Source organism: Rasamsonia byssochlamydoides (genome assembly GCF_041956645.1).
Source record: "Rasamsonia byssochlamydoides strain NRRL 3658 unplaced genomic scaffold VTN77scaffold_33, whole genome shotgun sequence".
Lineage (NCBI taxonomy): Eukaryota > Fungi > Ascomycota > Eurotiomycetes > Eurotiales > Trichocomaceae > Rasamsonia > Rasamsonia byssochlamydoides.
The window spans coordinates 230,639-251,840 of record NW_027192416.1 but is presented as its reverse complement, the minus strand read 5'-3'; the positions used below and the strand labels follow the sequence as shown (position 1 = coordinate 251,840).

Below are 21,202 nucleotides of genomic sequence, written 5' to 3'. Positions count from 1 at the left end.
CTCTCCTCTTAACAGCCCGCACCTAGATTTCGCCCAGATTCTGTACAGCATAGATACTGGAGGTCGCCTTGTCCCTTATCAAGTGTTGATATGAGGCTCTCTTAAAATGAGCGCGGTTTCGAAGGCTTAAACATCCCGTCAACATCTGATTCCTCAACCTATCCATGTAATCTCACTCGTTTCCTTTGGCCTCACCACCGGCCTCACCACGCGCTATCTGCTGCCCAATATGGCAACTGCACCCAAAGACAAACTCGAAGATGAAGTCCCAGATGTCATGGTCGCGAGCTTCTTCAGCAGTCAAAGTGAGCTGAGCACCGTCCCATCTCTGTTTGATGAACGCGCCGCAGAAGACAGAGTCGCCCACTACCATCCTCGAAATAACGAGGATCGCACTCAACTAGTTTTGTCGAGTTTTCTCCGCTTCTTGCCAACTGAGGGCAAACAGATGCTTGCTGAATTCATTGCCAATACTGTTGACGACAAGACGCTCTACAGCCTCTACAGCCATCTGCTGACCTCCATTCTAGTACCAAGTGAGGTCAACTATCTTTGACCTTTTGCCTACTGAATTGCACCGAGTCCTAACTTCTGCATCTCTACATAGTGAAAGCCAGAGCCCTCCCGCCAGCCATTACGCCTTCCCCGTATCATGATGCAGTGGAACAAATCGCGGCATTGATGGATAAGTCCCCCAGCAGAAGTAGCTAAAGCCAGCTTAAGAAACTTTGTCTTCGGCGTGACAATTTTCGCTGCATGGCCACAGGTGTCATTGATACATCTGTAGTAGGAATTGGGACGTCTGGATCAGGGCCTTCAGGCCCCACAGAACTGGCTCATATACTTCCCTTTTCAATTGGCCAGTGGGACAACAATCAGCAGGTTTGTCAACAATTTTTTTCTATTCCTATAAATTGCTGACCCGTTCTAGGACCATAAAGTCACACAGATATGGGCAACTTTGACTAAGTGCTTCCCCGGTATTAAGCTTGGTCCAACCGACATCAATCACCCTACGAATCTGATGACATTGTACTCTGTTACACACAAAGCTTTTGGCGAATTCACCCTTGCTTTTGAGCCAACTTCAAGTTCACCATTTGTACATCCTTCCCATCTCAACCTAGTGGTATACGTACTAATTTTGATAGGGCGATACAAATGAGTACAAAATCCTCACTCTCGGCAGAAAGTACCCGACAATCCTGGACAGAGATTCGCCTCAGCCAAATGCTCTGTCAAGTTTGAAAAACATGCTGAAGTCGAGCTTCCTAGCCGTGTACTTCTTCAAACGCACGCAGCACTGGCAAAGATATTGCATGCTTCAGGGATGGCTGAATATATTGACAAGATCATGGAGGACCGAGAAGGGATCCGATACCTTGCTAGCGATGGCAGCACCAACATCCAGAAGCTTCTTTTTGCGTTCTAGATAGTGCTTGGCCGGTCGCATGTATCATCCATTCTAGAAGCAAACGTTCATCGCATCGTGAATAAAATTGAAGTTAAATGACTATCTCAGGTCCTTGTTCTAGACAGTTGTTCAATTCAAGATGCAAGTAATAGGTTATAATAGTTAATAGTATCTACCTTACTAATGGATCCTGGCTGAAAGTGACATTGACTGACGCTGTAAAAGGCGTCGATTCCCCCGACTCACGGACTATAGAGGTAGTAACTTACTCTGCCCCGCAACCTCCATCCGATCACCTATGATAACGGCATCACTGAAGCCATATTTCTCGCGAAACTGCTGGCCAAGGCCAGGTCTGGAGTAGTATGTCAGGGAGGACATGGTCAGTTGTTCGTCACTAAGAGTGTATGTACCAAGTAACTCGTGCCGTTTACTGTAGTTCTAGTGCTTTCGAATGAACCTCCTAGACCGGTACTGTAGCGGGGTAGATACCCTATACATATATGCTGGTCTTGAACCTATGGTAGCGAGTCAGCTCAGTCCAGTCTCTTAGACTGTGTTCTGTTCAGCTCGCTTGCTGGCAGGGTTGATCTGTTTGTTGGTAGGTAGGTTGGTTGGTTGGTTGAACCAACACTTCAACACCTACTACACACCCATAGGTTGATTACATTCCAACACTATCAGTACATTACATACGAGTCAGATAATTGCCGCATCTGACAGAATATATGTGGTGTAGCATGAAGCTAAATCCTTACTAAGCAATGCTGCCCAGGACTATCATCAATGCCATCACCAACAACAGGAGCCAGCTCATGTGGATTATTAAGACTGGTAGTACCAGAGACTTGTGAGGATAGCAAGAAGGAAGCAAGCAAGAGCAGCAAAAATGAGGTGATGTGATGGCCTGGATGAAGCTTTTTGCATAGAAGACTACTAGTAATAGTGTCAAGTTAGCAGCGCTCACTGGGGGGAAGTGCTTGCTTCAAACATTAGGTAGGTATTATATAAAGGTATGAATCTAAAAGAAAAAAAAAACTTTTAACCATTTCCTTTAGGTATAAGATAGGGTTCAGGTTCCAGCTCTATTATGGCCATTCTACCTATACGGGCTGATTCAGCTAGCTGGTCATGTGAGGGCACCGTGCTACACCCAATGGGTAAGCTTCCAACATCATCAAACATCAAACTTCCAACTTCGTCCTTCTTCGTTTGCCTCATCCATTCTAGAGATATTCTATTTGAATTTTGATTGTATGGCCGAGAAAGCGAACATGACTGAGAAAGAGAACACGGCTGAGACAGCAGCCGAGAAAATGGCCAAGATAGCGAACACGCCTGGGAAGACAATGGCTGAGAAAATGGCTGAGATATGGAACATGCCTGAGAGTAACTGGGTGTGGAAATCTCGACCTCCTTTGTTCTACGAACCCATCTCAGATCACCCGATTGAGGTTAAGCTCGCAAACATGAAGGCAGCGATCGAGGCAGGCGCTGATGTCAATGAGCTCGACCACGAGCCCGATCCGCGCAGAAATCACGGCCGACCTCTCCACTTTTCCGTCGAGCATACTCTCGCAGACTTCAAGTATCTCAAGGAAAACCTTCCCGTGGTCGAGCTGCTCCTCCAGCATGGCGCTGACCCTCAGCTTCCCGGCATGACCCATACGCCTTCACCTCTCGAGGAAATGAGGAGAATGGCCAGTGTTGACGACCGACACGTGAAAGAGTGGGCGGAGGTGAAGCCCTTCTTCCAGAAAGCGTTTACTGTGATGAGAGAGGCTGCAGAAAAGCTTGATGGTATTTGTCCCTCCCCTACGAAGATGGGTCATTGTTGACTGCTGCAGAGCGTGACGCTGCTAAGGAGGGTTCAAATTTTAGCCGCTTTAAGCTGTGGTAATCAGACCGAAGCCAGAATTTTATCATGAAGCGTCAATGATAGCTCGGAGTGATTCTACTCCAAAGTTCAAACAGCACTTGTTCATACCCGGACATCAAGTCAAGTTCTTGCAGGAAACTCATTAATTACTCTTTTATTCCGTTATAATCACTTTCATACAGAGGTACTTCACTACGCACTATTCATCTTTGCTTTGTGCAGCTTAGCTTACCCCGACACAGACATAGTAACCTAACCACAAATCTTGACACGAAGAACCGACACCAGAATTCCAAGCGTAAAAGTCGCTCAAGGAAATATCTTCTGTAGAGGCAATACTTGCACAGTCGTCTCCGGATTGGATGTTAATATAAAAAAGCTCTTTAAAGAAAACTGAGAGACATCTACCTCTGCTTCGCGGCAAACGGTTCGGATTACGACATCGATAGATCTGTGATCCAACGTTAATTCATATATTATTAATTAATATTTCTTCGAGCAATAGCCTTCATGTCTATATATTTAAGGGTTCAATTAATAGCACTGACATGTCAACAGCGAATCATCGTATGTGAAATACGAGGTCCCATGCGGGGTAAATTTAGCTTATTGCCAATAATAATATGAGAAAGAAACTTTCTTTTTCTTCTCATTCGAGGAAAAAAGAAACAAGCTCATGCTTAACCTAATTTTCTGCTGATATTTCTAATCAGGGTTACGTAAGTTGAAGGGATCTGGACAGGGCCATTTCTCATAGATGTATATTTGCTTGGTCTCACTCTAAGAGCATGAACACATGCACATATATGCCTATTCGAAGGTATATTTCATTTCGACTTACCTGACCTGGCCGTCGATACCTGCGGAAAGAAGATATCCTTATGCTACCTACCAATATTCTAAATTTCTGAGCGAGCGCGCAGGTTCACGGATTCGAGTGCGGCTACGCGCAAGGGCAAGAATACCTATAGAGGCTTATTTTTTTAAAAAAAAATACATATCCAAACGTGATGTCAACATCAACATCAACTCAATACCCACCAAATCCCCTCGCAGACAAAGACCACACTGGAAAATCTCCCTCCGCAACAAGCCATCTCCGCCTGGCTCGACCAAGCCGGGATCTCGCCGCGGCAGAGCGATTCTATGTCAATGGATTGGGTCTGAAGGTATTATTTCGGAAGAGTCCGTCCACGTCCATACCCACATCAGCGGCCAAAACACAGGGTCTTAGTCCTGGACACGGCCATAAAGAAGACGATCTGCTCATGCTAGGTTGGCCCGGCGCAGCATGGCATCTCGAGCTCGTCCACGACGACACCATCTCCCCGTCGCCGACAGAAGAGGACCTTCTGGTCCTGTATGTCGACGGGCCCATCGATCCCGTCGTGATCAAACGCCTCCTCGCCGCTGGCGGGACCAGAGTCACCGCGCGCAATCCGTACTGGGAGCAGTGGGGAGTGACGGTGGCGGATCCGGATGGGTATCGGGTTGTGATTAGTCAGAGGGGGTGGGAGAATAAATGAATAAACGAAGGACTGAATTTGGGGGGTATGAGGAGGGGGGAGATGGGATGTTTGATGTGACTTAAGGGGTCGTGGACTGAACTGAACTAATCTCTACGGAATATTCTATCTGTTTATGAAGTCCCTGAGATTAGCATGATGTTCACAGTGTAGTGTGAGCTCGAACAGGAGTAGATAAAGGCTAAGGGAGAAAGGAGGAGGAGCATACTGATTTTTTTTTAAAAAAAAATCTATACCCTTCTTGACATGATAGTTGATGCATGAGTTTTTTATAACAGCGCTACGAGATAGAACCTTCGAATTAGGTAGGAAATATCACGTGAAACTTGTATTCGCGAGTTGAATACAAAAGAATGGCTAGTTCGATATATATATCGAGGTATGTATAAATAGATAGAAAGAGTGACTTAGGTAGGGAATGTCGTACCAATCTGTCAAGTCCACTGTATATAGAGAAGACAGTTTGAGCAGATCAGGAAGCAAACTGCTCTGCCCATATACGTTGTGCTAATTCAGTCTCTGATCTTGCTCCCACGATATATAATCCACCAACCAAGTTAGCATAGAACATATCCTCATCTCATTCGGATGGAAAGCAAACCAACTTCCGAAAGAGGAAAGAAAAAAGCAGCTGCTTACGCGCCTGCAGCCATTGGTAAATTCAATCAAATAGCTCATGCTCATGTCGTGCTACGACAAGAAATCGACACCGCGATACACGTAAGATCCAAACAAAGCGTCCTAATCATCGGTATAGCGAGGAATCATATATTAATAAATAAGTTGGCGGAGGGTTTGGAAAGGCTTCTTGTGTTATCAATACCATGATATCGCTATTACATACTTGATCTAATGCCTTTTTAGCTCTTTACTCTCCTTTCCTTTCCTGGATTTTGTCTTTTTCCCATTTTGCAGTAGGAATTTGACAATCATACGCAGGGTTGTTGCTCAGGTTCTATCTGGAATATCAAAATTAAGTTTGACTTGTTGATGTAATCATCACGATGGTCTTGTAAGGTTTTTCTTCAGTATTTCTAAATTCTGTCTATTGAAATCCTTGTCTATATAGATCAGTCGAGCGAAACCCTAAGTAGTAGAAGTGCTAGCACCGCCGGAATCCTTTCACCTCTTTTCAGAATCCAAAGTAAAATCTTAATACAGTATAATCCTGCTATTTGATATAAGTATTATTATCGTCGTGTTTTACCTCAGCTCCACTGAAATATTCTTGTCGCTTTGATTTATTGCTTTCTTGCCCCTAGAAGCGAAGTTTGTGTTCCGTTCTTCTTCTTCTTCTTCTTCTTCTTCTTCTTCCAACCTGTCGAAGTTGTTGAGGTTATGGCTATAAGCATGTAGGGGAGAAGCTTCTACAAGCACTATTATGGAAGACGAATATGATGATATGAAGGAGACTTGATTCTTGATTCTAATCAGATGTGGGAGACCTCGCGTATAAGCCTTATTGTGAGAAGCGGGGTATTCGGCTTCCAATATGATGTATCACATCAGCTTATATGACTACCGAATCCAGTTGGACTGGTATGCCATGAATTTCAACAGAAGTCATCTAGTAGGATTCCAAAGGGTATGTTATGTACTGGCGGTGTATCTAAGTAACAACAGCTACTAAGACAACTAAGGCAATTTTATACTATTTCTGTTATTAAATAACATTATTATAGTTTTTTTTTCTTAAGAAAAAACCCTATAATAAGAACTATTTGGATCTGAAGATAGTCATAGTCGATATAATGCAAACTCAGCAGAGACTACCCTTTAACCCCAACCAAACCACCCTTCCGGAACCACTTCAGAATATTCCTAGAACGGTGCAACGCCGCTGAGCAAAGAGCTCATTATCAAAGAGAGTAACGTCCAATATCTTCGCCCAGTGCATGATAAGATGCTTTGTTCACAGCCTCCATGCCCTGGCGAGGCCTTAACTAAAGCTTTACGGCTAGCTGCTTAGTCTTATTTTTGACAATAACAGGTAATTAATCCAGATCCGGACCATGGATGGTTTGGGGCGGCAGGGAGCTATCTATTTTTTTGATAGTGCCAACAGGGATCGCGCAGACAGACCTAGAGCCTGTGGTACAATGCGGGATTTTTGTTTAATATGCAGTTCTGCATAGGCGAGGCGGGGTACTGTACTGTACATACAATGATTCAAGCAGTCATGGCGTGACGTGGCATGGGCACTTATTATTATTTCAGGTAGAAAGAGGGTTTCCTCATCCATCTGATAATTTATTCACATCCAATTTATTCACATCCACATTCTTATGTCCCTAGCCAAGTCGTATATTGTTTGTACAAAATTCCCCTCTAATCACGATGTATTTAGAACAAGACGTCGCGCAACGAACATCTGCGATTCACGGATGCCTCGAGAAAGTCAGAGAACAACTGGCCTCGTATGAGGACGTCTCCAAGCGCTTTCATAGAAGCGAAAGCGTTGCCGACAAGGCGAGTGTTACTGTTGCGCATAATGCCTTAGTGATGGACGCCACAAGGCTCCTCCAGACGATTCGCGGGCCGTTGGATACCCTCTATGAGTACATTGAGAAAGTAGGTACACTTGATCAACATCACAGCCAACGATGCATGAGCAACTGACTTAGCTATGTACGCAATCCAGGGCGCGCAAACTGCCGCCATCAGGTCTCTTCTTGCCATGGGAGCGTTTGAGAAGATCCCCGTTGACGGCTCGATCACCGCTACCAAACTTGCTGAAGCGCTCCGTGTTGATGAGAAACTGCTCAGTAAAATAAAGCTTTTTCTATCCTAAGAGTTAAATGTCTGTGTATACTGAAGTCTCTATCTAACGGTGTTTACTTAGTTCGTCTAATGAGGGTTGCGACGATCGTCGGCCCTTTCAAACAGGTTTCCGAGGAAGAATACGCGCATACCCCATTCTCGCAAATCTTTCTGGTCCCAGAAGCTCGATCATTCTTCACTCTGGTGTACGTATCAGCCCTGTCTATGTACCGTACAGTACGCCCTGTCTTCAGAGACCCGTCTAACCCAAAGCTCTCCTCAGGACGGATGATTTCCTCCTCCCATGGATCAAGCTGCATGACTTCCTGCCCGCTTCAGGTTGGAAGAACCCCTCTCAGGAGCGAGACAACCCATACACATACGCGCACCAAACCGGGGGGAAAACCGTCTGGGAGCATCTTGCCCAATATCCCGAACGGGTGAAAGCGTTGAACCTCGGGATGGGCGCACAGACAGAGTCGAGCATGTGGTCCGTCGACATCGTCGATTTCCGGGCCTTGCTGAGTCCGTACCAGACGAGTGATGACAGTATCTTGGTGGTCGATATTGGAGGGGGCAAAGGGCACTGTCTGCAGAGAATACACCACCTGCTGGCCGATGTGCCGGGTCGTCTGGTCCTGCAGGATCGTCCTGAGGTGCTTGCAGATACCTATGACCTGAAAAATTCCCGAATCGAGAAGTGTGCATATAACTTCTTTGAGAAGCAGCCTGTCAAAGGTATGCACATACAGTACAGCACATATCTAATCAATCACGACGAGTTACTGCTGCTGACGTTCCTCACTTTTTATTTTCAGGAGCACACATCTACTACATCCGACGCGTGCTACACGACTGGCCAGACCACATCTGCATCGACATTCTACGGAACACCGCCACGGCAATGGAACCCGGAAAGTCGCGAATTGTCATTGCAGAAAACATCGTCCCCCCTGTTGGAGCGGATATGGAGACCGCGTGGATGGATCTTGTCGTGATGACCGTGAGCAGTGCGGAGCGCACGGAGAAAGACTGGCAGCAGCTCCTGGATGCGGCTGGACTGAGGCTGGAGAAGACGTATACTGCTCCTGGCACGAACTACGGGGCGGTTCAGGCGGTGCTCAAGTAGAGCCTGGCCTAGTGAAGTGACGAAGAAAGGTATTGGCTGGGGTTATGTAATCCTAGCAGTCGTTAATATAGGTTTTGATATCTTTCTGAGAGAGGTACTTGTTGAAGATGACCTCTACTGCAAGGGTAAATGTTTACTAGAACCATTTCTCTCGCGGGAAGATGGTCATCACGCTAGTGATTAAGAACCGGCGAATTGCATGTTACATTGGACTAATGCCTAGGTATCATAGGTGGTAAATGGGCCATTTGGCATAGTTTATGTCTATGTCTATGCTATTCTATCCAGCTGTGCGCGTGTATACGGGGGAAAAAAATGCTTCTAATAAAATATAACGAACCCTACACAAGAATGTCCGAATATTTAAAGTTCCTATGTTAATATTGCCAAAAGAAATTTGTTAATATTCCTCAATACTAGCAAAAAAAATTTCATTAATTTTCTTCTCCAATCTGTACCATATGAATTATTGAGTTTGTTATGATTTTCAAGCAAGGGTCCAGACAGAAAAATATCTGAAATGAAATGCCCTGGGCAGAGGCACCACTTCAACTCAATTTCCATGCGTTCGGTAGCAGATTATTGACCGCGTGGGTGTTGTTTTTCCGCCCCCCTCCCCGGGATATATCCCCCCTCCTCCCCGAGGTAAGCTGCAGTTGCAGTGGTGAGTCCTATGTATTGTAGGCAGAGCCTACTGATTGATTGATTAGCAGGTGACTGACAGGCTCCTTCATTCATTCATTAAGTGCTGTTTATTGGTGGTTGAATTGGATTGGATTGAATTTAGTGAACATCGTAGTGTGGTTAGTTATTTCGCAGTTAAACAGACAGGCAAACGGACAAACAGAATCTAGGCACAGTATGTACAGTACATATGGAGACGGGGTAATAATCCATTCTGACGGGATCCCGAACCCCCTCCCCCCGCACTTATAGATAGGTTCACGAATTAATTAATGACCTACATGTATGTACAGTACATACAGTACATGTACACATATCTAGGTAGATAGGGATATTATGCTGCTCAGAGCAACATGGGGTAGAAACTGCTGACAGACAGAGAGTCAGTCAGTTCGTTAGTTGGCTACTCGTTCCAGCATGGAGATATCTTATCTGCTAATCACTGTACACACATGCATACGATATCGTACTGGACAGTATCTACCAGTATCTACCTACCAACCTAGGTACATTACATAGATACCTAGGTATACAGTACATACATACATACATACCTACGTCGAGATCTGCCGCATCCCATTGCCGGCCTCGATCCAGATGCGGAATTGCACCGCTGTCTGCGAGCGGACATGTCCGTTTGTAAGGCAGTGCACTTGACGTACTTACTTACCTAGGTAGGTAGGCACGGAGTACGGAGTAGTAAGCACGAGCGGAGAAAGAGTGGAGTGGAGAGACTTGTGTGGAGAAGAGTGTGTGGAGAGAATGGGGGCAAAATCCGGGGTCTGGAGAAAGTGGATCTGCGAATAATCCGTCATAACTTATTAACTATGAGGTATTACTCCATACTACTCCGTACTACGTACGGACTCTACGGAGTAATACGGAGAAAAATAATAACGAAACTTAGCTTTGTTACTGGCGTCATTTAATAATAAACTGTACTCCGGAGTAGTACCTAGGTAGTATGACGAGCATTGATAGGTCAGCTCACCTTGTTGAGGCGGCTCACTGCGTTTAATCTATTTATTTAAATCGTGACTGGACTGTCGTCAGCTAGATGGGCCTCTTTTCTTTCGATCGCGGACTTGGTTGAATTGATTGAATTTGATCTCACTGATTGAACTTGAAAGACTGAGTGAGCACGAGTGCAGTTTCATTTCTTTTAAAAAGAATAGTTTCATGAATTCGTGAAATCATACGACTGCTTCCTTAGAGCGAAAGAAAAGGACGTCGTAAACTTACAGTCGACTTATCGGTCAAGTCAGTAGTCTAGTTTACTCAAGATCTCATCTCCAGTGCAAACTACCCACCGGTCGACATCGATCGACGTCCGCCCAACATGGAGATGAACTATGATGAAACGGCAAGTTGTTGCACCTATCTATCTATCCATCTAGTATTGACAATTTCTGACTATTGATCATCCAGACGCTCCGACAGTAAGTGCATACACACATTACATAAACCAGGGCTGTTCCGCTAGGAAATATCCCTCCTAACTTGATGACTCGACAACCAGGCTCGAAGCAGAGCTCGGTACAAAAATCTACCCCGGAACAGAGATCATGACCGATGTCGGGTCGCATCACTTCGTCAAATCGTCTGCCAAGTCGGACGATGTGCTTGTTCCCCAGCCTTCCAATGACCCGCATGATCCTCTTGTATGTATGTTACATGGTCCAGTCCATCGGTCCATATAAGGCTTGCATCCACTGAGATTGGGGGATGTCGCAGAATTGGAACCGGTACTGGAAGTTTAGCACCAATGCCCTGGCCACAGCCGTCTCGTTCATCCAGGGCTTCGGTCCCCTGGCTCTTGCACCCATGTTTCCGAACCTCATGGAGGCGTTCGACAGTGACCTGGCGTCGGTCGTCCAGTTGACTGGCGTGTGCATCCTGGTGCTTGGCTTCAGCAATTTCTTCTGGTACTCCCTCCTATCCTGCAGACAACACAAGCTGATAGATGGTGAAGGGTTCCGCTCTCGCAGACCTTCGGTAGAAGACCCGTCTTGATCTTTTCGAGTGCCATTTGCCTGGCTGCCAATATATGGCGTGCCAAAGCGACCACGTACGGCAGCTTTATGGGAGCGTGTGTCTTGAATGGTTTTGGTGCAGGCCCTGCAGAGGTATGCACGTTAACTCATGGGAGATTTTTTTTCTCAGCAGAAAATAAAACCTCTCACTCATTCACTTAAAGTATCCGGCTGACGGCTTCTAGAGTATCCAACCGCAAGTCATCGCAGACACCCAGTTTTTGCACGAGCGAGGCGCTTACAATACCCTCTACTTCACGTTCTATTTCGGCTCTCTCATGGTAAGACTCATAAAACGAGTAAATGGACACAGCTGACTCTCATCAGGTCGGACCCATCGTCTCAGGCCCCATGGCATATCACATCGGCTGGCGCAGTTTCTGGTGGCTCAACGTGGCTCTGCTTGCTACCGTCATCGTGCCGCTGATCTTCTTCTTCCCAGAGACTAAGTGGCATCGTGTGCATCCGAAGGACATCCATCAAGGAACACCTTCTTCCCCGGACGGAGTGGACTCCGAGAAGCAGCCAGAGGAAAGACAGGGAAACATGGCGGTCGAGGAGGTCGCGCAGGACCCATTCCTCCACCGGGGCTACCCTTCCAAGCAGCAATTCCACCTCTGGCAGACATCTCCCCAGCCGCTCAAGACGTTGTTCCTGACCTTCTGGGTGCCATGGAAGCTCCATCTCTACCCGATTGTCGAGTTATCCGCCTTCATCGTCTCGTGGTCAGCCAGCTGCTTCCTGACCATCAATCTCACGCAGAGCGAGGCCTTTGCCGCCCCGCCATACAACTGGTCCAGCCAGTCGATCGGCTTCACCAACTTTGCCATCCTGATCGGCGCATTCATCGGCCTGGCGACCAACGGGCCCCTGTCCGACTGGGTGTCGATGCGGGCGACGAAGAGGAACCGCGGGATCAGAGAGCCGGAGATGCGATTACCGGCCATGATCCCCTACGTGATCATCGCGATCCTGGGCAATTTCATCGTCGCCTTTGGGTATCAGTACAAGTGGGACTGGAGGGTAAACAACCCCTTCTTCCCTAACTCAACGACATGCTGACCTCTCAGGCAATCGTCATCATCGGCTACACCGCAGCCGGCATCCAGGTGGCCGCTCTCCCTGCCATCGCCAGCACCTACGCCGTCGACAGCTACAAGCCCGTCGCGGGGTCCGTCTTCGTCGCCATCACAGTCAACAAGAACCTCTGGGGCTACGGCTTCAGCAAGTTCATCACGCCCTGGATCGAACAGGCCGGATACGTTCCCCCAATCATGATGAACATGTGCCTGCTCGTGCTGTGGTGCTTGTTCGCCATCCCGTTCTATTTCTTCGGCAAGCATTGCAGGAAGTGGACGGCCAGGTCGGAGGTTCATAGTATGTGATGGACGATATGCATGAAGAGTAGCGACTGGACGATATAACCCAGTTGGAGCTTGACTATGTTCTGTGAATGCAACAGACATGTTGATAATATGCGGAGACTCAACCGCTTGCTCGAGCAATTTCTCTAGTATTCAAAGATGGTCTGAGTAGATGACTAGCTTCAAATATTCTAGATGAGCGATTCGCGCCTGGTCAAGTGTTGAGCATGATATTGAAAGCTCGAGCTCCACCATCCTGCTCGATCTTGAGCCTCGAGGCCCTTCATGATTATGAAAGGAGCGAGTAACAAAATCATATATCGTCATCATCCGGGTCGTACAGGTCCAGATCAAGAGTTGCCTTTGGCTTTGGTACTGGAACTGGACCTCTCATAACTCTACCGCCTGGCTCTGGTGCTCCCTCCATGACAGTCGAGCCAACGTGGGCCGCTGCCTGCCGCGCTTCGTCAGCCCACTGCTCTGCCTCCGTCGGCTCGGGAATGCCTCCAGCAGCCCCAGTGCCTTCAGCTTCCTGCACCATCCTCTCAGCCTCCTTCTCGGGGTCGATCCGGCCCTCTGATGCTGCCAGCTGTAGCTGTCCCATCAGGCCCATTCGGATCCGGTCCTCGCTCGGATAGGGAATCATGTACACCTGGCGTGCCTGATCTGCCGATTCGTCCAACCACTGAACTGCTTCCCTCGTGACGTTGGTGACAGGTTCGCCCGGGGCTGCATGCGCGTCGCCATTGACGTCCGTCATCTCTGCATCGCCATCCCTCTGAAGTTTCTTGATCGCAGGAGCACCGGCCCCCGCAGCAGCATCGGCAGCCGCCTGCTTGTTGTACTTGCTGATCCTCCGGGCAAAGTCCAGCAGGAGTTTGTAATCCACCTCTTTTCGCTTGCGGCCATGTCTACCACGGCCCGGTCGCGTCGTTACGTCATCGTAGCACTCATCCTCATCTTCGCTCTCGCTGTCCGTGTCGCTTTCATCGTCGTCATCATCGTGGCCAGTTGTAACCGCGATCTCCTTCTCAATTTCGGCGATGTCGCGTACCGTGCTTTTGATCCGCTCCTCTAAGCTCTCTGCCTCTGCGCGCAGTCGTAGGATCTTCGCGTAGTTCGCCTGATGGGTGCGCAGGGTGTCCAGCGCGGACGAGACGGCGTCGTCTGCCTCGAGAAGGGCGACCGCCGCGGCGGGCGCGCTGGCCGCCGTGGGGGTGGTCGTGAGGGACGACAGGAGGGCACTGAGTTTGCTTTCGAGCCCGTCGAGAGCTTCGAAAACCCGTGCATTCATGGCTTCAACTTGGTAGTTGTATGAGTAAGAAGTAATGTATTTAGCAGGAGCGGCAGACGAGGTTTGACTGAGTCACGTTTGACTGCGAGGTGACAGTTGGGAGATCAACAAGCAAGGTCTGGAGAAGCTGCAGCGGAGATCACGGGAGAAATAGAATGTAGACAGAGGACGGTGCCTCTGCAGCTGAGGCGTCCACAATGGACAATCAGTTCTGTGCAAGAAAGGCTATTCACCTATCTCAAAGAAACTGGAGAAACTCGACCGGGGAAGCTTCAGGTCACGTGCATTGCTCTAAATCTAAATAAATTCCCGACTACCTACCTACTAGGTAGGTAAGTCACTTCATTGCTTCCATGGTTTGGGAACAACCTAATTCTTAGACAATCTTTACAGTTTACAGCGAAAAGGTTTACTTCAATAAAAAGGTCAAAGTGGAAAATAAAGAGAAGAAAAGGATCATATGATGCCCTGTTAACCCCGAATCAGGAACATTCATAGTCTTCCCTAGTTACGTATTTAAATTAGATTTGCGACAGTGGAACTAGAAAATACCACATGATTATTGCGACGGGAAATTAATTATACTATAATTGTGAGAGAGAACTGCATATACTTGAGCTGGTGGCTCCCCTTCAATGACTTCAATTATATATTTTGCCAAAGCGGGGTTAGATTGACAGGACAGCCAATTAGGGCAGCCATGATATAAACCCCATTCTTTTAATTTGAGGATCGCGACGAACGCAGATAGTATAGGTATATATACCGGACAAAATACATAATATATATAATTCAGCTTCTCAGCATACCTATGTAATTATGGACGAACCCCCCGTCCCCCTCCCGTCAGCCCCTGCAGTGACTCTGGCGCCAAACATCGTCCTGCAGCCCCCGCTTTCCCGCCGCGGCCATGGACCGGGCCTGCTCCTCGTCCTCCCAGCAGGCTACGAAGAGTTCAAGTCCAGCAATGAGACGCTAGATCCAGATCCGCGGCAGAAATGGGCTGAAGAAGGGTACGCCGTTGTCCAAATTACATGTACCAGTGATAGGGACGAAGTTGGTTCCTCGAAAGAGGGATCGAATATCGATGCTGCGTTCAAGCGGGCGTTGGATGCGCTTGTCGAGCTGCCGGAATGTGATGTGAAGGATAAAGTGGGATTGATTGGTGGGAGTTTCTCTCTCTTTCTATATTTTTATTTTGCTTTTCATTTCTTTTCTCTCCCTTTTGTTCAATTCAATCTTGTAGCTCTTCTTTGATGAATCATCAGAACTACGTATATGTATTCTAGAATGATTGCTGACAAGTCTTAGTATACGGATCGACGCGAGACTACGGTTCCGAATTTGGGCAGAGCTTCCATGATACTCTTCTTGCCTATCAATCACAGATTGTAGCCACCGTTACATACGACGACGAGTGGACTCTACCAGATAGTATCCCGACTCTACTCCACCTACACGGTAAACGCGACAGACCAGCAGCAGCCCAGAAGCAGGACAACGACAACAGTCTATCGACATATGCGTATCCAGAAGCCACCTCAGCAGGGTTCATCGTCCCCGGCCATCCAGACTTCCGTCTCTCGTCGGCCGGTGTGGCGCACACGAGGACGCTGACGTTCCTGAAAAAGCACATGAATGGTCCCTTCTTTGACCTGGAGAAGATCTGGGAAGAGCACACGTCGTTTGAGTTTGCGAATCGGTCGGTGGAGAAGACTATGGGTACGATGGTGCAGGAGCCATATGTGAACCATATTCCTACGGTGAGTATCCACTTCATCGCATAGATTTGAAATCATAATGGATGGGTGGAACGACAACCCTGAAAAAAAAGATCATCCTCTGAAAATGGAAAAAATAAAAATAAAAATGGGTAGTATACTAACAGTGACGGTATAGATAACAGGCGGAATTGGACGAGCCGCGCTGACCAACTTCTACCGCAACCACTTCATCTTCAACAATCCCGATGACACGGAATTGGAGCTGATCAGCCGGACGGTGGGAATCGACCGGATTGTCGACGAGTTTATCTTCAGTCTCACCCATAATAAGCAGATTGATTGGCTGTGAGTATCTACCCGCTACATCGCATGTGCTCAAGCACAACACTCCCCCTACCTTCCTGACAAACACACGCATTCATGCTATGAAAATACGACTATCCAGCTAACAATACATCCCTCACTGTGAGCGTCTATCCAGCCTCCCCGGTGTCCCCCCAACAAACAAAAAACTGCGCATCCCATTCACCTCGGTCGTCAACATCCGCGGCGACAGACTGTACCACGAGCACATCTCCTGGGACCAGGCGACCGTCCTCGTGCAGCTGGGCCTGTTACCGGAGTACCTCACGTTCCCGTACCCGCTGCCCAACGGACAGGTTCCGGCGGACGGGAAACGGTTCGAGTACCGCGTGCCGGCGGCGGGGGTGGAAACGGCGTTGAAAATGAAGGATGAGCGGGCGGTGCCGTCTAATGAGATGATGGGGTATAAGATACGGGAAGTAGATGGGTGAATTGGATGAAATAAAGATGAAATAAAGACAATAACAAAATGTCTTTGTATATACACGCCTTTCTTTTCTCACGTTGACCATATCATCATCTCATGTCCATGATAGCAAATCATACAAGCTGATTTCCAAGACAAGAACGGCGGCTATAGGCAATATCTGAATTGCAAGAGAAGGAAATCGACATAAGGGCTGCTCTGAGTGAATGATTGCTGGTCATGTAACGGATTGATTGTCCAGATTTGGGAGTAAAAAGCCCTGCAAGGTTCAGATAAACTACTTACTACAAGTACCTAATAATTAGCTTAACATCATGACGCAGGCAACCTTGAAAATATAGTTGCAGGGAAAGCATCCAAATGAATAGACAGATAGGTACATGTAGATGGTTCCGTCGCAACACTTCAATTCTTCTGGACTGGTGAAAGAAATAGAATCAGATATGAGTGAGTTTGCTGAGGTAGAGGGGGTTTGAGGGGGAAAAAAGGTAAAATCAAAATTCTTCAGATTCTGCGGATCCTGGGCATCATATAACCCGATATCACGCAGACATCGTCACAAGTTTACTCCGTATCTTGTTGATAAATCAGCCAAGTTGAGAAATCTACAAACTAACCTCAAAAGGAAGGACCCACTTGACGCCAGCCCCAGTGGTGACAGATTGGTGGATTCGGAAACCTCGCTTACATCCATTCCAGGCCTAGCGCATCTCAAGCGAAGCCCTCGCGGCACCATTCCCCTTTTGGGCTAGCGCATCCACGCGCATCCCACAACCAACGGCGAAAGTCTGCCGGCAGCAGGAAAGTCTAGCGCTTGAGTGAGGCTCGACTTCAATCCATCTTCTTGCCTTGCACCTGTCGACAATTAACGGACGTCCATCCGCGATACCGCGACGTTATTGCCCACCATGTGTATGTATCCTCTGTACCTTTCCCTGTTGCACGTTACAATGAGATGATTTTCCTGTCGTGATTTGAGATGGCCGTGTTGGACAACCGGCCGTCCGAGGTCGATACTACTGGAAAAATGATACAGGCTGACATCTTTTACAGCGCTCGTATCCGGCGAGAAGTCGAACTTCCAGTACATTCTGCGGTTGCTCAACACCAACGTCGATGGCAAGCAGAAGATCATGTACGCCCTGACCCGGATCAAGGGTGTTGGGCGCCGCTACTCCAACCTGGTCTGCAAGAAGGCCGACGTTGACCTGACCAAGCGGTGCGTCGTCACTCAACAAAAACCCACCCGAAGAAAAGAAAAATAAAAATAAATAAACATCTGGCTGATATGATATGTCAACAGTGCCGGTGAGATCACCACCGAAGAGCTGGAGCGCATCGTCACCATCATCCAGAACCCCACCCAGTACAAGATCCCGACGTGGTTCCTCAACCGCCAGCGCGACATCAACGACGGCAAGGACCACCAGGTCGTCTCCAACGTGGTCGACAGCAAGCTGCGCGAGGACCTCGAGCGCCTGAAGAAGATCCGCTCGCACCGCGGTCTGCGTCACTACTGGGGTCTGCGTGTGCGTGGTCAGCACACCAAGACCACCGGCCGCAGGGGACGCACTGTCGGTGTCAGCAAGAAGAAGGGCTAAACGAGTCGTCTTTTTTCACCATCTGTTTCCTTTCTTTGGCTGGTTGTGCTGGTTGTGTTTGGGGAGGGTGTCAAGGATGGAAAGGAATTGAATTGAACTGAACTTGACATGATTGCCTGTGTCGTTGAAAAATGAAAAAAGGCGAGGCATGCATGATGTGTTAACACACAAAAAAAAGGGAAAATAATACCAATGAAACGTGCCAATCAACAATTCTCTTCACTGAATGAATGGGAAATGCTACGTCTCCATATCCACTCATGGGGCTGGGTTACGGGTACAAACAGTACAGCATAGTACGAAGTGCTTGCTTGTTGTCTGGGCCAGTTTCAATAAAACCCAACACTCTGCTAGATAGAGCAGCAAAATCTCATTTTTTACTCTTGATTTGTTTTTTCATATACAACCGTTTTTTTTTTCCCCTCTCGGGAAAAGTAGTAGATACCTGAATTTGGTGCGTGCTAAGAATGTGCTGCTGGATTCTGTCTAAGGTATATTTATATTCATCCAGAGGCAAAGGCGAAGACGAAGACAAAGACAAAGACGAACACAACGCAACAGAAGCAACATTCTATATTCAACTCATCATGACGTCTGGTCCTAATCATGCCAAAAAGAACAAGCTTGCCTCAATGGTAAGCGTTGGGACAGGTTCATTCGGTGTTGTTTGCGCTCTTCATATAATAATATCGAACGAGACATTCAAAGTATCAGACTAAACCAAGGCACAGACAGGACAAATACTCGTAACTAATATAAGTGATCTCTGCAATTCAATTCAGAGTATACAATACGATCGATCACTGAGCGAACCATTCCCCTCCGAGCCAGCGGTTGAAGAACTCAAGACTCGACTCGGGCTGGTCCATCGGCACCATGTGGCCGCCGCCGTAGATCCGGATGAAGGTGAAATTGCCGGACGACTTCACCTGGCCGATCTTCTTGCCCTGGTGCTCGTTGTTGACGATCGCGAGGTCCTGCAGCTCGGCTGACGCGAATTCCTTCTGGCCAGGCCACTCCAGCGCCTCCGTCCAGGCCTTGTTGCCGAGCCAGTTGCAGATAAAGTCCGCGTCGCCCGCGTAGATCAGCACGGGGATCTGCTCCAGAAGGCCCGGCACCAAGCGGTGGAACGGCTTCATCCAGTCGCCGTGGAAGAGGAAGTCCCGATTGATGTCGAAGTTGCACGAGTCGTAGCCGTCGACTTCGGCACCCAGCGCCTTGATAACCTGGGGCTGGTTGAGGTACTCGCTGGTGTAGCCCAGAGCCTTGTAGCACAGGTTGCTGCTGTCCTCACACCTGCCGCGCACGTCGTAGACGTTCTGACCCGTGCGCTGGTACGGAGCCAGCAGGGCGTTGTTGCAGTAGATGGAGGCAGGAACGCAAACCCAGGTGCTCTCGCTGTCGTAGCAGCTCTGGATCATGGACTGGCAGCGTGGCAGGGCGTTGTCCATGGAGCGGCACGAGGCCTCATCCAAGACAGCCGGGTAGCCACCGTCTCCACAGGCCATGGGCCGGTAGTAGGCATACTGCGTGAGACCATCGGTGAGACCGTTGCCGATCAGGACTGACTTCAGGTTGATGTTTCGCTTCTTGTGAGAGAGGATCTCGGAAGCGAAGACAGGAATGTAGTGCCCTGCGTAGGACTCGCCAGCGATGTGGAAGTCCTGCTTGGCGTATTCGGGGAATTGCTTGAAGAACAGCGTGAGCAGGGCGTAGACATCCTTGCCGGCAGCCACGGTGTCGCTGACGGACGACCCACTGTAGGAGTATCCGACATTGACCGGCTGGTCCAGGAAAATCACCGACGCGTTGGAGTTCCACGAGTACGGGTTGTAGTGGAGCTTCAGATTCTCATCAACGGAGCTGGGGCCTAGCTCGAGGAACAGACCCGTCAGGGACGAGCAGCCAGGGCCGCCGTTCAGCCAGAGCACGACGGGGTCATTCTTTGGATCATTCCGAGACTCAAAGAACCCTGGAATCGAATTTCATTAGACTTTCATTTTCTTGATACGTCTTGAGTAGGAGCATGCTTACAGTAGAACAGGTGCTTGTCGTTCTCGTTGTCGTCCAAGTACCCACTGTATTGCTTCACGTTGGGGTCCACACCCAGCGAGCTGGGGTCGACCTTCTTGACTCTCAGGTCGTACGCCTCAAGCCTCCCGTCAACTTCACGCTCCTTCTCGCCGTTGGCGCCCGTAACCCAGATGCTCTGGACGTCTGAGCCGCGGATGATGTGGTCCCAGTGCGAGTCGGGGCGACGGGTGTGCTTCTTGGGCATGGAGAAGACAGAAACGCCCTCCATTGCGCCCGGGAAGACACTAGAGACTTCCTCCCAGAGGGCCCGAGCATCATCGGAGAGCGACTTCAGATGTTCCTGGAGTTGATGGAGCGGCTGGGAGATGGCCTCGGCGCCCTTCTTCGGGAGGTCAAGGACCTGCTGGGCGGGAGGCACGGCCGCAGCCGCAGCTCCGAGCAGGAGCGTCGTGGGGAGAACTCTCATGGTGCTAGATGACAATGGAGATAGAATTCGTTCAATCAATAGCACCCTGATCAGACGATGCTACCTGTCAGTCGATGACGTCGCTGGCGTCAGTCAAGGTCGACGATTACCCAACTGAGAGGACGGGATGTAGAGGATTCCTCGATGGATAGGAATAGAAGAACAATCCGGAGACCAGTCTCCAGATCGATCAACAAGCGATGAGAGTTGTTTGAAGGAGGAATGGAAGCAGAGAGGAGAGCAGGGCGATAGATAACAGGACGGAGGCTGGTGACCGCCTAGCGGGGACGGATGCTCTGCCGAAAGCGCTTTGGCCGGGGTTGGGCTGCTGAGAAGTCGAGGCAGCCAACCAGAGGGCGCCCGCTATCTCCCAAACGCAATTCTAAGCGGATCGCCGGGACGACCTCGACGTGGACCTGCAAGTGGCAGCGCCAAGCCCAGGCACATGACCCAGCTCCGGATCCGGCAGGCGTCCCGGCGCTCACCTGACACACTGACACCACC

At 48.7% G+C, this 21,202-nt stretch overlaps 11 protein-coding genes across 11 annotated transcripts; 9 read left to right on the top strand and 2 right to left on the bottom strand.

Annotated features, from left to right (window-relative positions):
* Window positions 1-229: 229 nt before the first annotated feature.
* VTN77DRAFT_4784 (uncharacterized protein) lies at window positions 230-711 on the top strand (the record flags this gene model as incomplete). The annotated part of the gene is made up of 2 exons (XM_069420881.1): window positions 230-536; window positions 608-711. The coding sequence occupies 2 exons, from the start codon at window positions 230-232 to the stop codon at window positions 709-711; spliced, it is 411 nt and encodes a 136-aa protein (XP_069277547.1).
* A 45-nt stretch (window positions 712-756) lies between these two features.
* VTN77DRAFT_4783 (uncharacterized protein) lies at window positions 757-1,436 on the top strand (the record flags this gene model as incomplete). Its single annotated transcript, XM_069420880.1, has 3 exons — window positions 757-882; window positions 932-1,102; window positions 1,152-1,436. The coding sequence occupies 3 exons, from the start codon at window positions 757-759 to the stop codon at window positions 1,434-1,436; spliced, it is 582 nt and encodes a 193-aa protein (XP_069277546.1).
* A 1,234-nt stretch (window positions 1,437-2,670) lies between these two features.
* Window positions 2,671-3,314, top strand: VTN77DRAFT_4782 (uncharacterized protein; the record flags this gene model as incomplete). The annotated part of the gene is made up of 2 exons (XM_069420879.1): window positions 2,671-3,214; window positions 3,262-3,314. 2 exons carry the CDS (start codon window positions 2,671-2,673, stop codon window positions 3,312-3,314), a joined length of 597 nt encoding a protein of 198 aa, XP_069277545.1.
* A 989-nt stretch (window positions 3,315-4,303) lies between these two features.
* On the top strand, window positions 4,304-4,819 carry VTN77DRAFT_4781 (uncharacterized protein; the record flags this gene model as incomplete). Its single annotated transcript, XM_069420878.1, has 1 exon — window positions 4,304-4,819. The coding sequence occupies one exon, from the start codon at window positions 4,304-4,306 to the stop codon at window positions 4,817-4,819; it is 516 nt and encodes a 171-aa protein (XP_069277544.1).
* Window positions 4,820-7,156: 2,337 nt separating this feature from the next.
* On the top strand, window positions 7,157-8,708 carry VTN77DRAFT_4780 (uncharacterized protein; the record flags this gene model as incomplete). The annotated part of the gene is made up of 5 exons (XM_069420877.1): window positions 7,157-7,390; window positions 7,461-7,584; window positions 7,662-7,785; window positions 7,863-8,317; window positions 8,398-8,708. 5 exons carry the CDS (start codon window positions 7,157-7,159, stop codon window positions 8,706-8,708), a joined length of 1,248 nt encoding a protein of 415 aa, XP_069277543.1.
* Window positions 8,709-11,728: 3,020 nt separating this feature from the next.
* VTN77DRAFT_4779 (uncharacterized protein) lies at window positions 11,729-12,487 on the top strand (the record flags this gene model as incomplete). Its single annotated transcript, XM_069420875.1, has 1 exon — window positions 11,729-12,487. The coding sequence occupies one exon, from the start codon at window positions 11,729-11,731 to the stop codon at window positions 12,485-12,487; it is 759 nt and encodes a 252-aa protein (XP_069277542.1).
* A 615-nt stretch (window positions 12,488-13,102) lies between these two features.
* Window positions 13,103-14,083, bottom strand: VTN77DRAFT_4778 (uncharacterized protein; the record flags this gene model as incomplete). Its single annotated transcript, XM_069420874.1, has 1 exon — window positions 13,103-14,083. One exon carries the CDS (start codon window positions 14,081-14,083, stop codon window positions 13,103-13,105), a length of 981 nt encoding a protein of 326 aa, XP_069277541.1.
* Window positions 14,084-14,902: 819 nt separating this feature from the next.
* VTN77DRAFT_4777 (uncharacterized protein) lies at window positions 14,903-16,601 on the top strand (the record flags this gene model as incomplete). Its single annotated transcript, XM_069420873.1, has 4 exons — window positions 14,903-15,248; window positions 15,395-15,846; window positions 15,983-16,152; window positions 16,289-16,601. 4 exons carry the CDS (start codon window positions 14,903-14,905, stop codon window positions 16,599-16,601), a joined length of 1,281 nt encoding a protein of 426 aa, XP_069277540.1.
* A 904-nt stretch (window positions 16,602-17,505) lies between these two features.
* On the top strand, window positions 17,506-18,198 carry VTN77DRAFT_4776 (40S ribosomal protein uS13; the record flags this gene model as incomplete). Its single annotated transcript, XM_069420872.1, has 3 exons — window positions 17,506-17,509; window positions 17,651-17,816; window positions 17,901-18,198. 3 exons carry the CDS (start codon window positions 17,506-17,508, stop codon window positions 18,196-18,198), a joined length of 468 nt encoding a protein of 155 aa, XP_069277539.1.
* An 800-nt stretch (window positions 18,199-18,998) lies between these two features.
* Window positions 18,999-20,698, bottom strand: VTN77DRAFT_4775 (uncharacterized protein; the record flags this gene model as incomplete). Its single annotated transcript, XM_069420871.1, has 2 exons — window positions 18,999-20,170; window positions 20,233-20,698. The coding sequence occupies 2 exons, from the start codon at window positions 20,696-20,698 to the stop codon at window positions 18,999-19,001; spliced, it is 1,638 nt and encodes a 545-aa protein (XP_069277538.1).
* A 57-nt stretch (window positions 20,699-20,755) lies between these two features.
* VTN77DRAFT_4774 (uncharacterized protein) lies at window positions 20,756-21,187 on the top strand (the record flags this gene model as incomplete). Its single annotated transcript, XM_069420870.1, has 2 exons — window positions 20,756-20,764; window positions 20,981-21,187. 2 exons carry the CDS (start codon window positions 20,756-20,758, stop codon window positions 21,185-21,187), a joined length of 216 nt encoding a protein of 71 aa, XP_069277537.1.
* Between the last annotated feature and the right edge of the window lie 15 nt (window positions 21,188-21,202).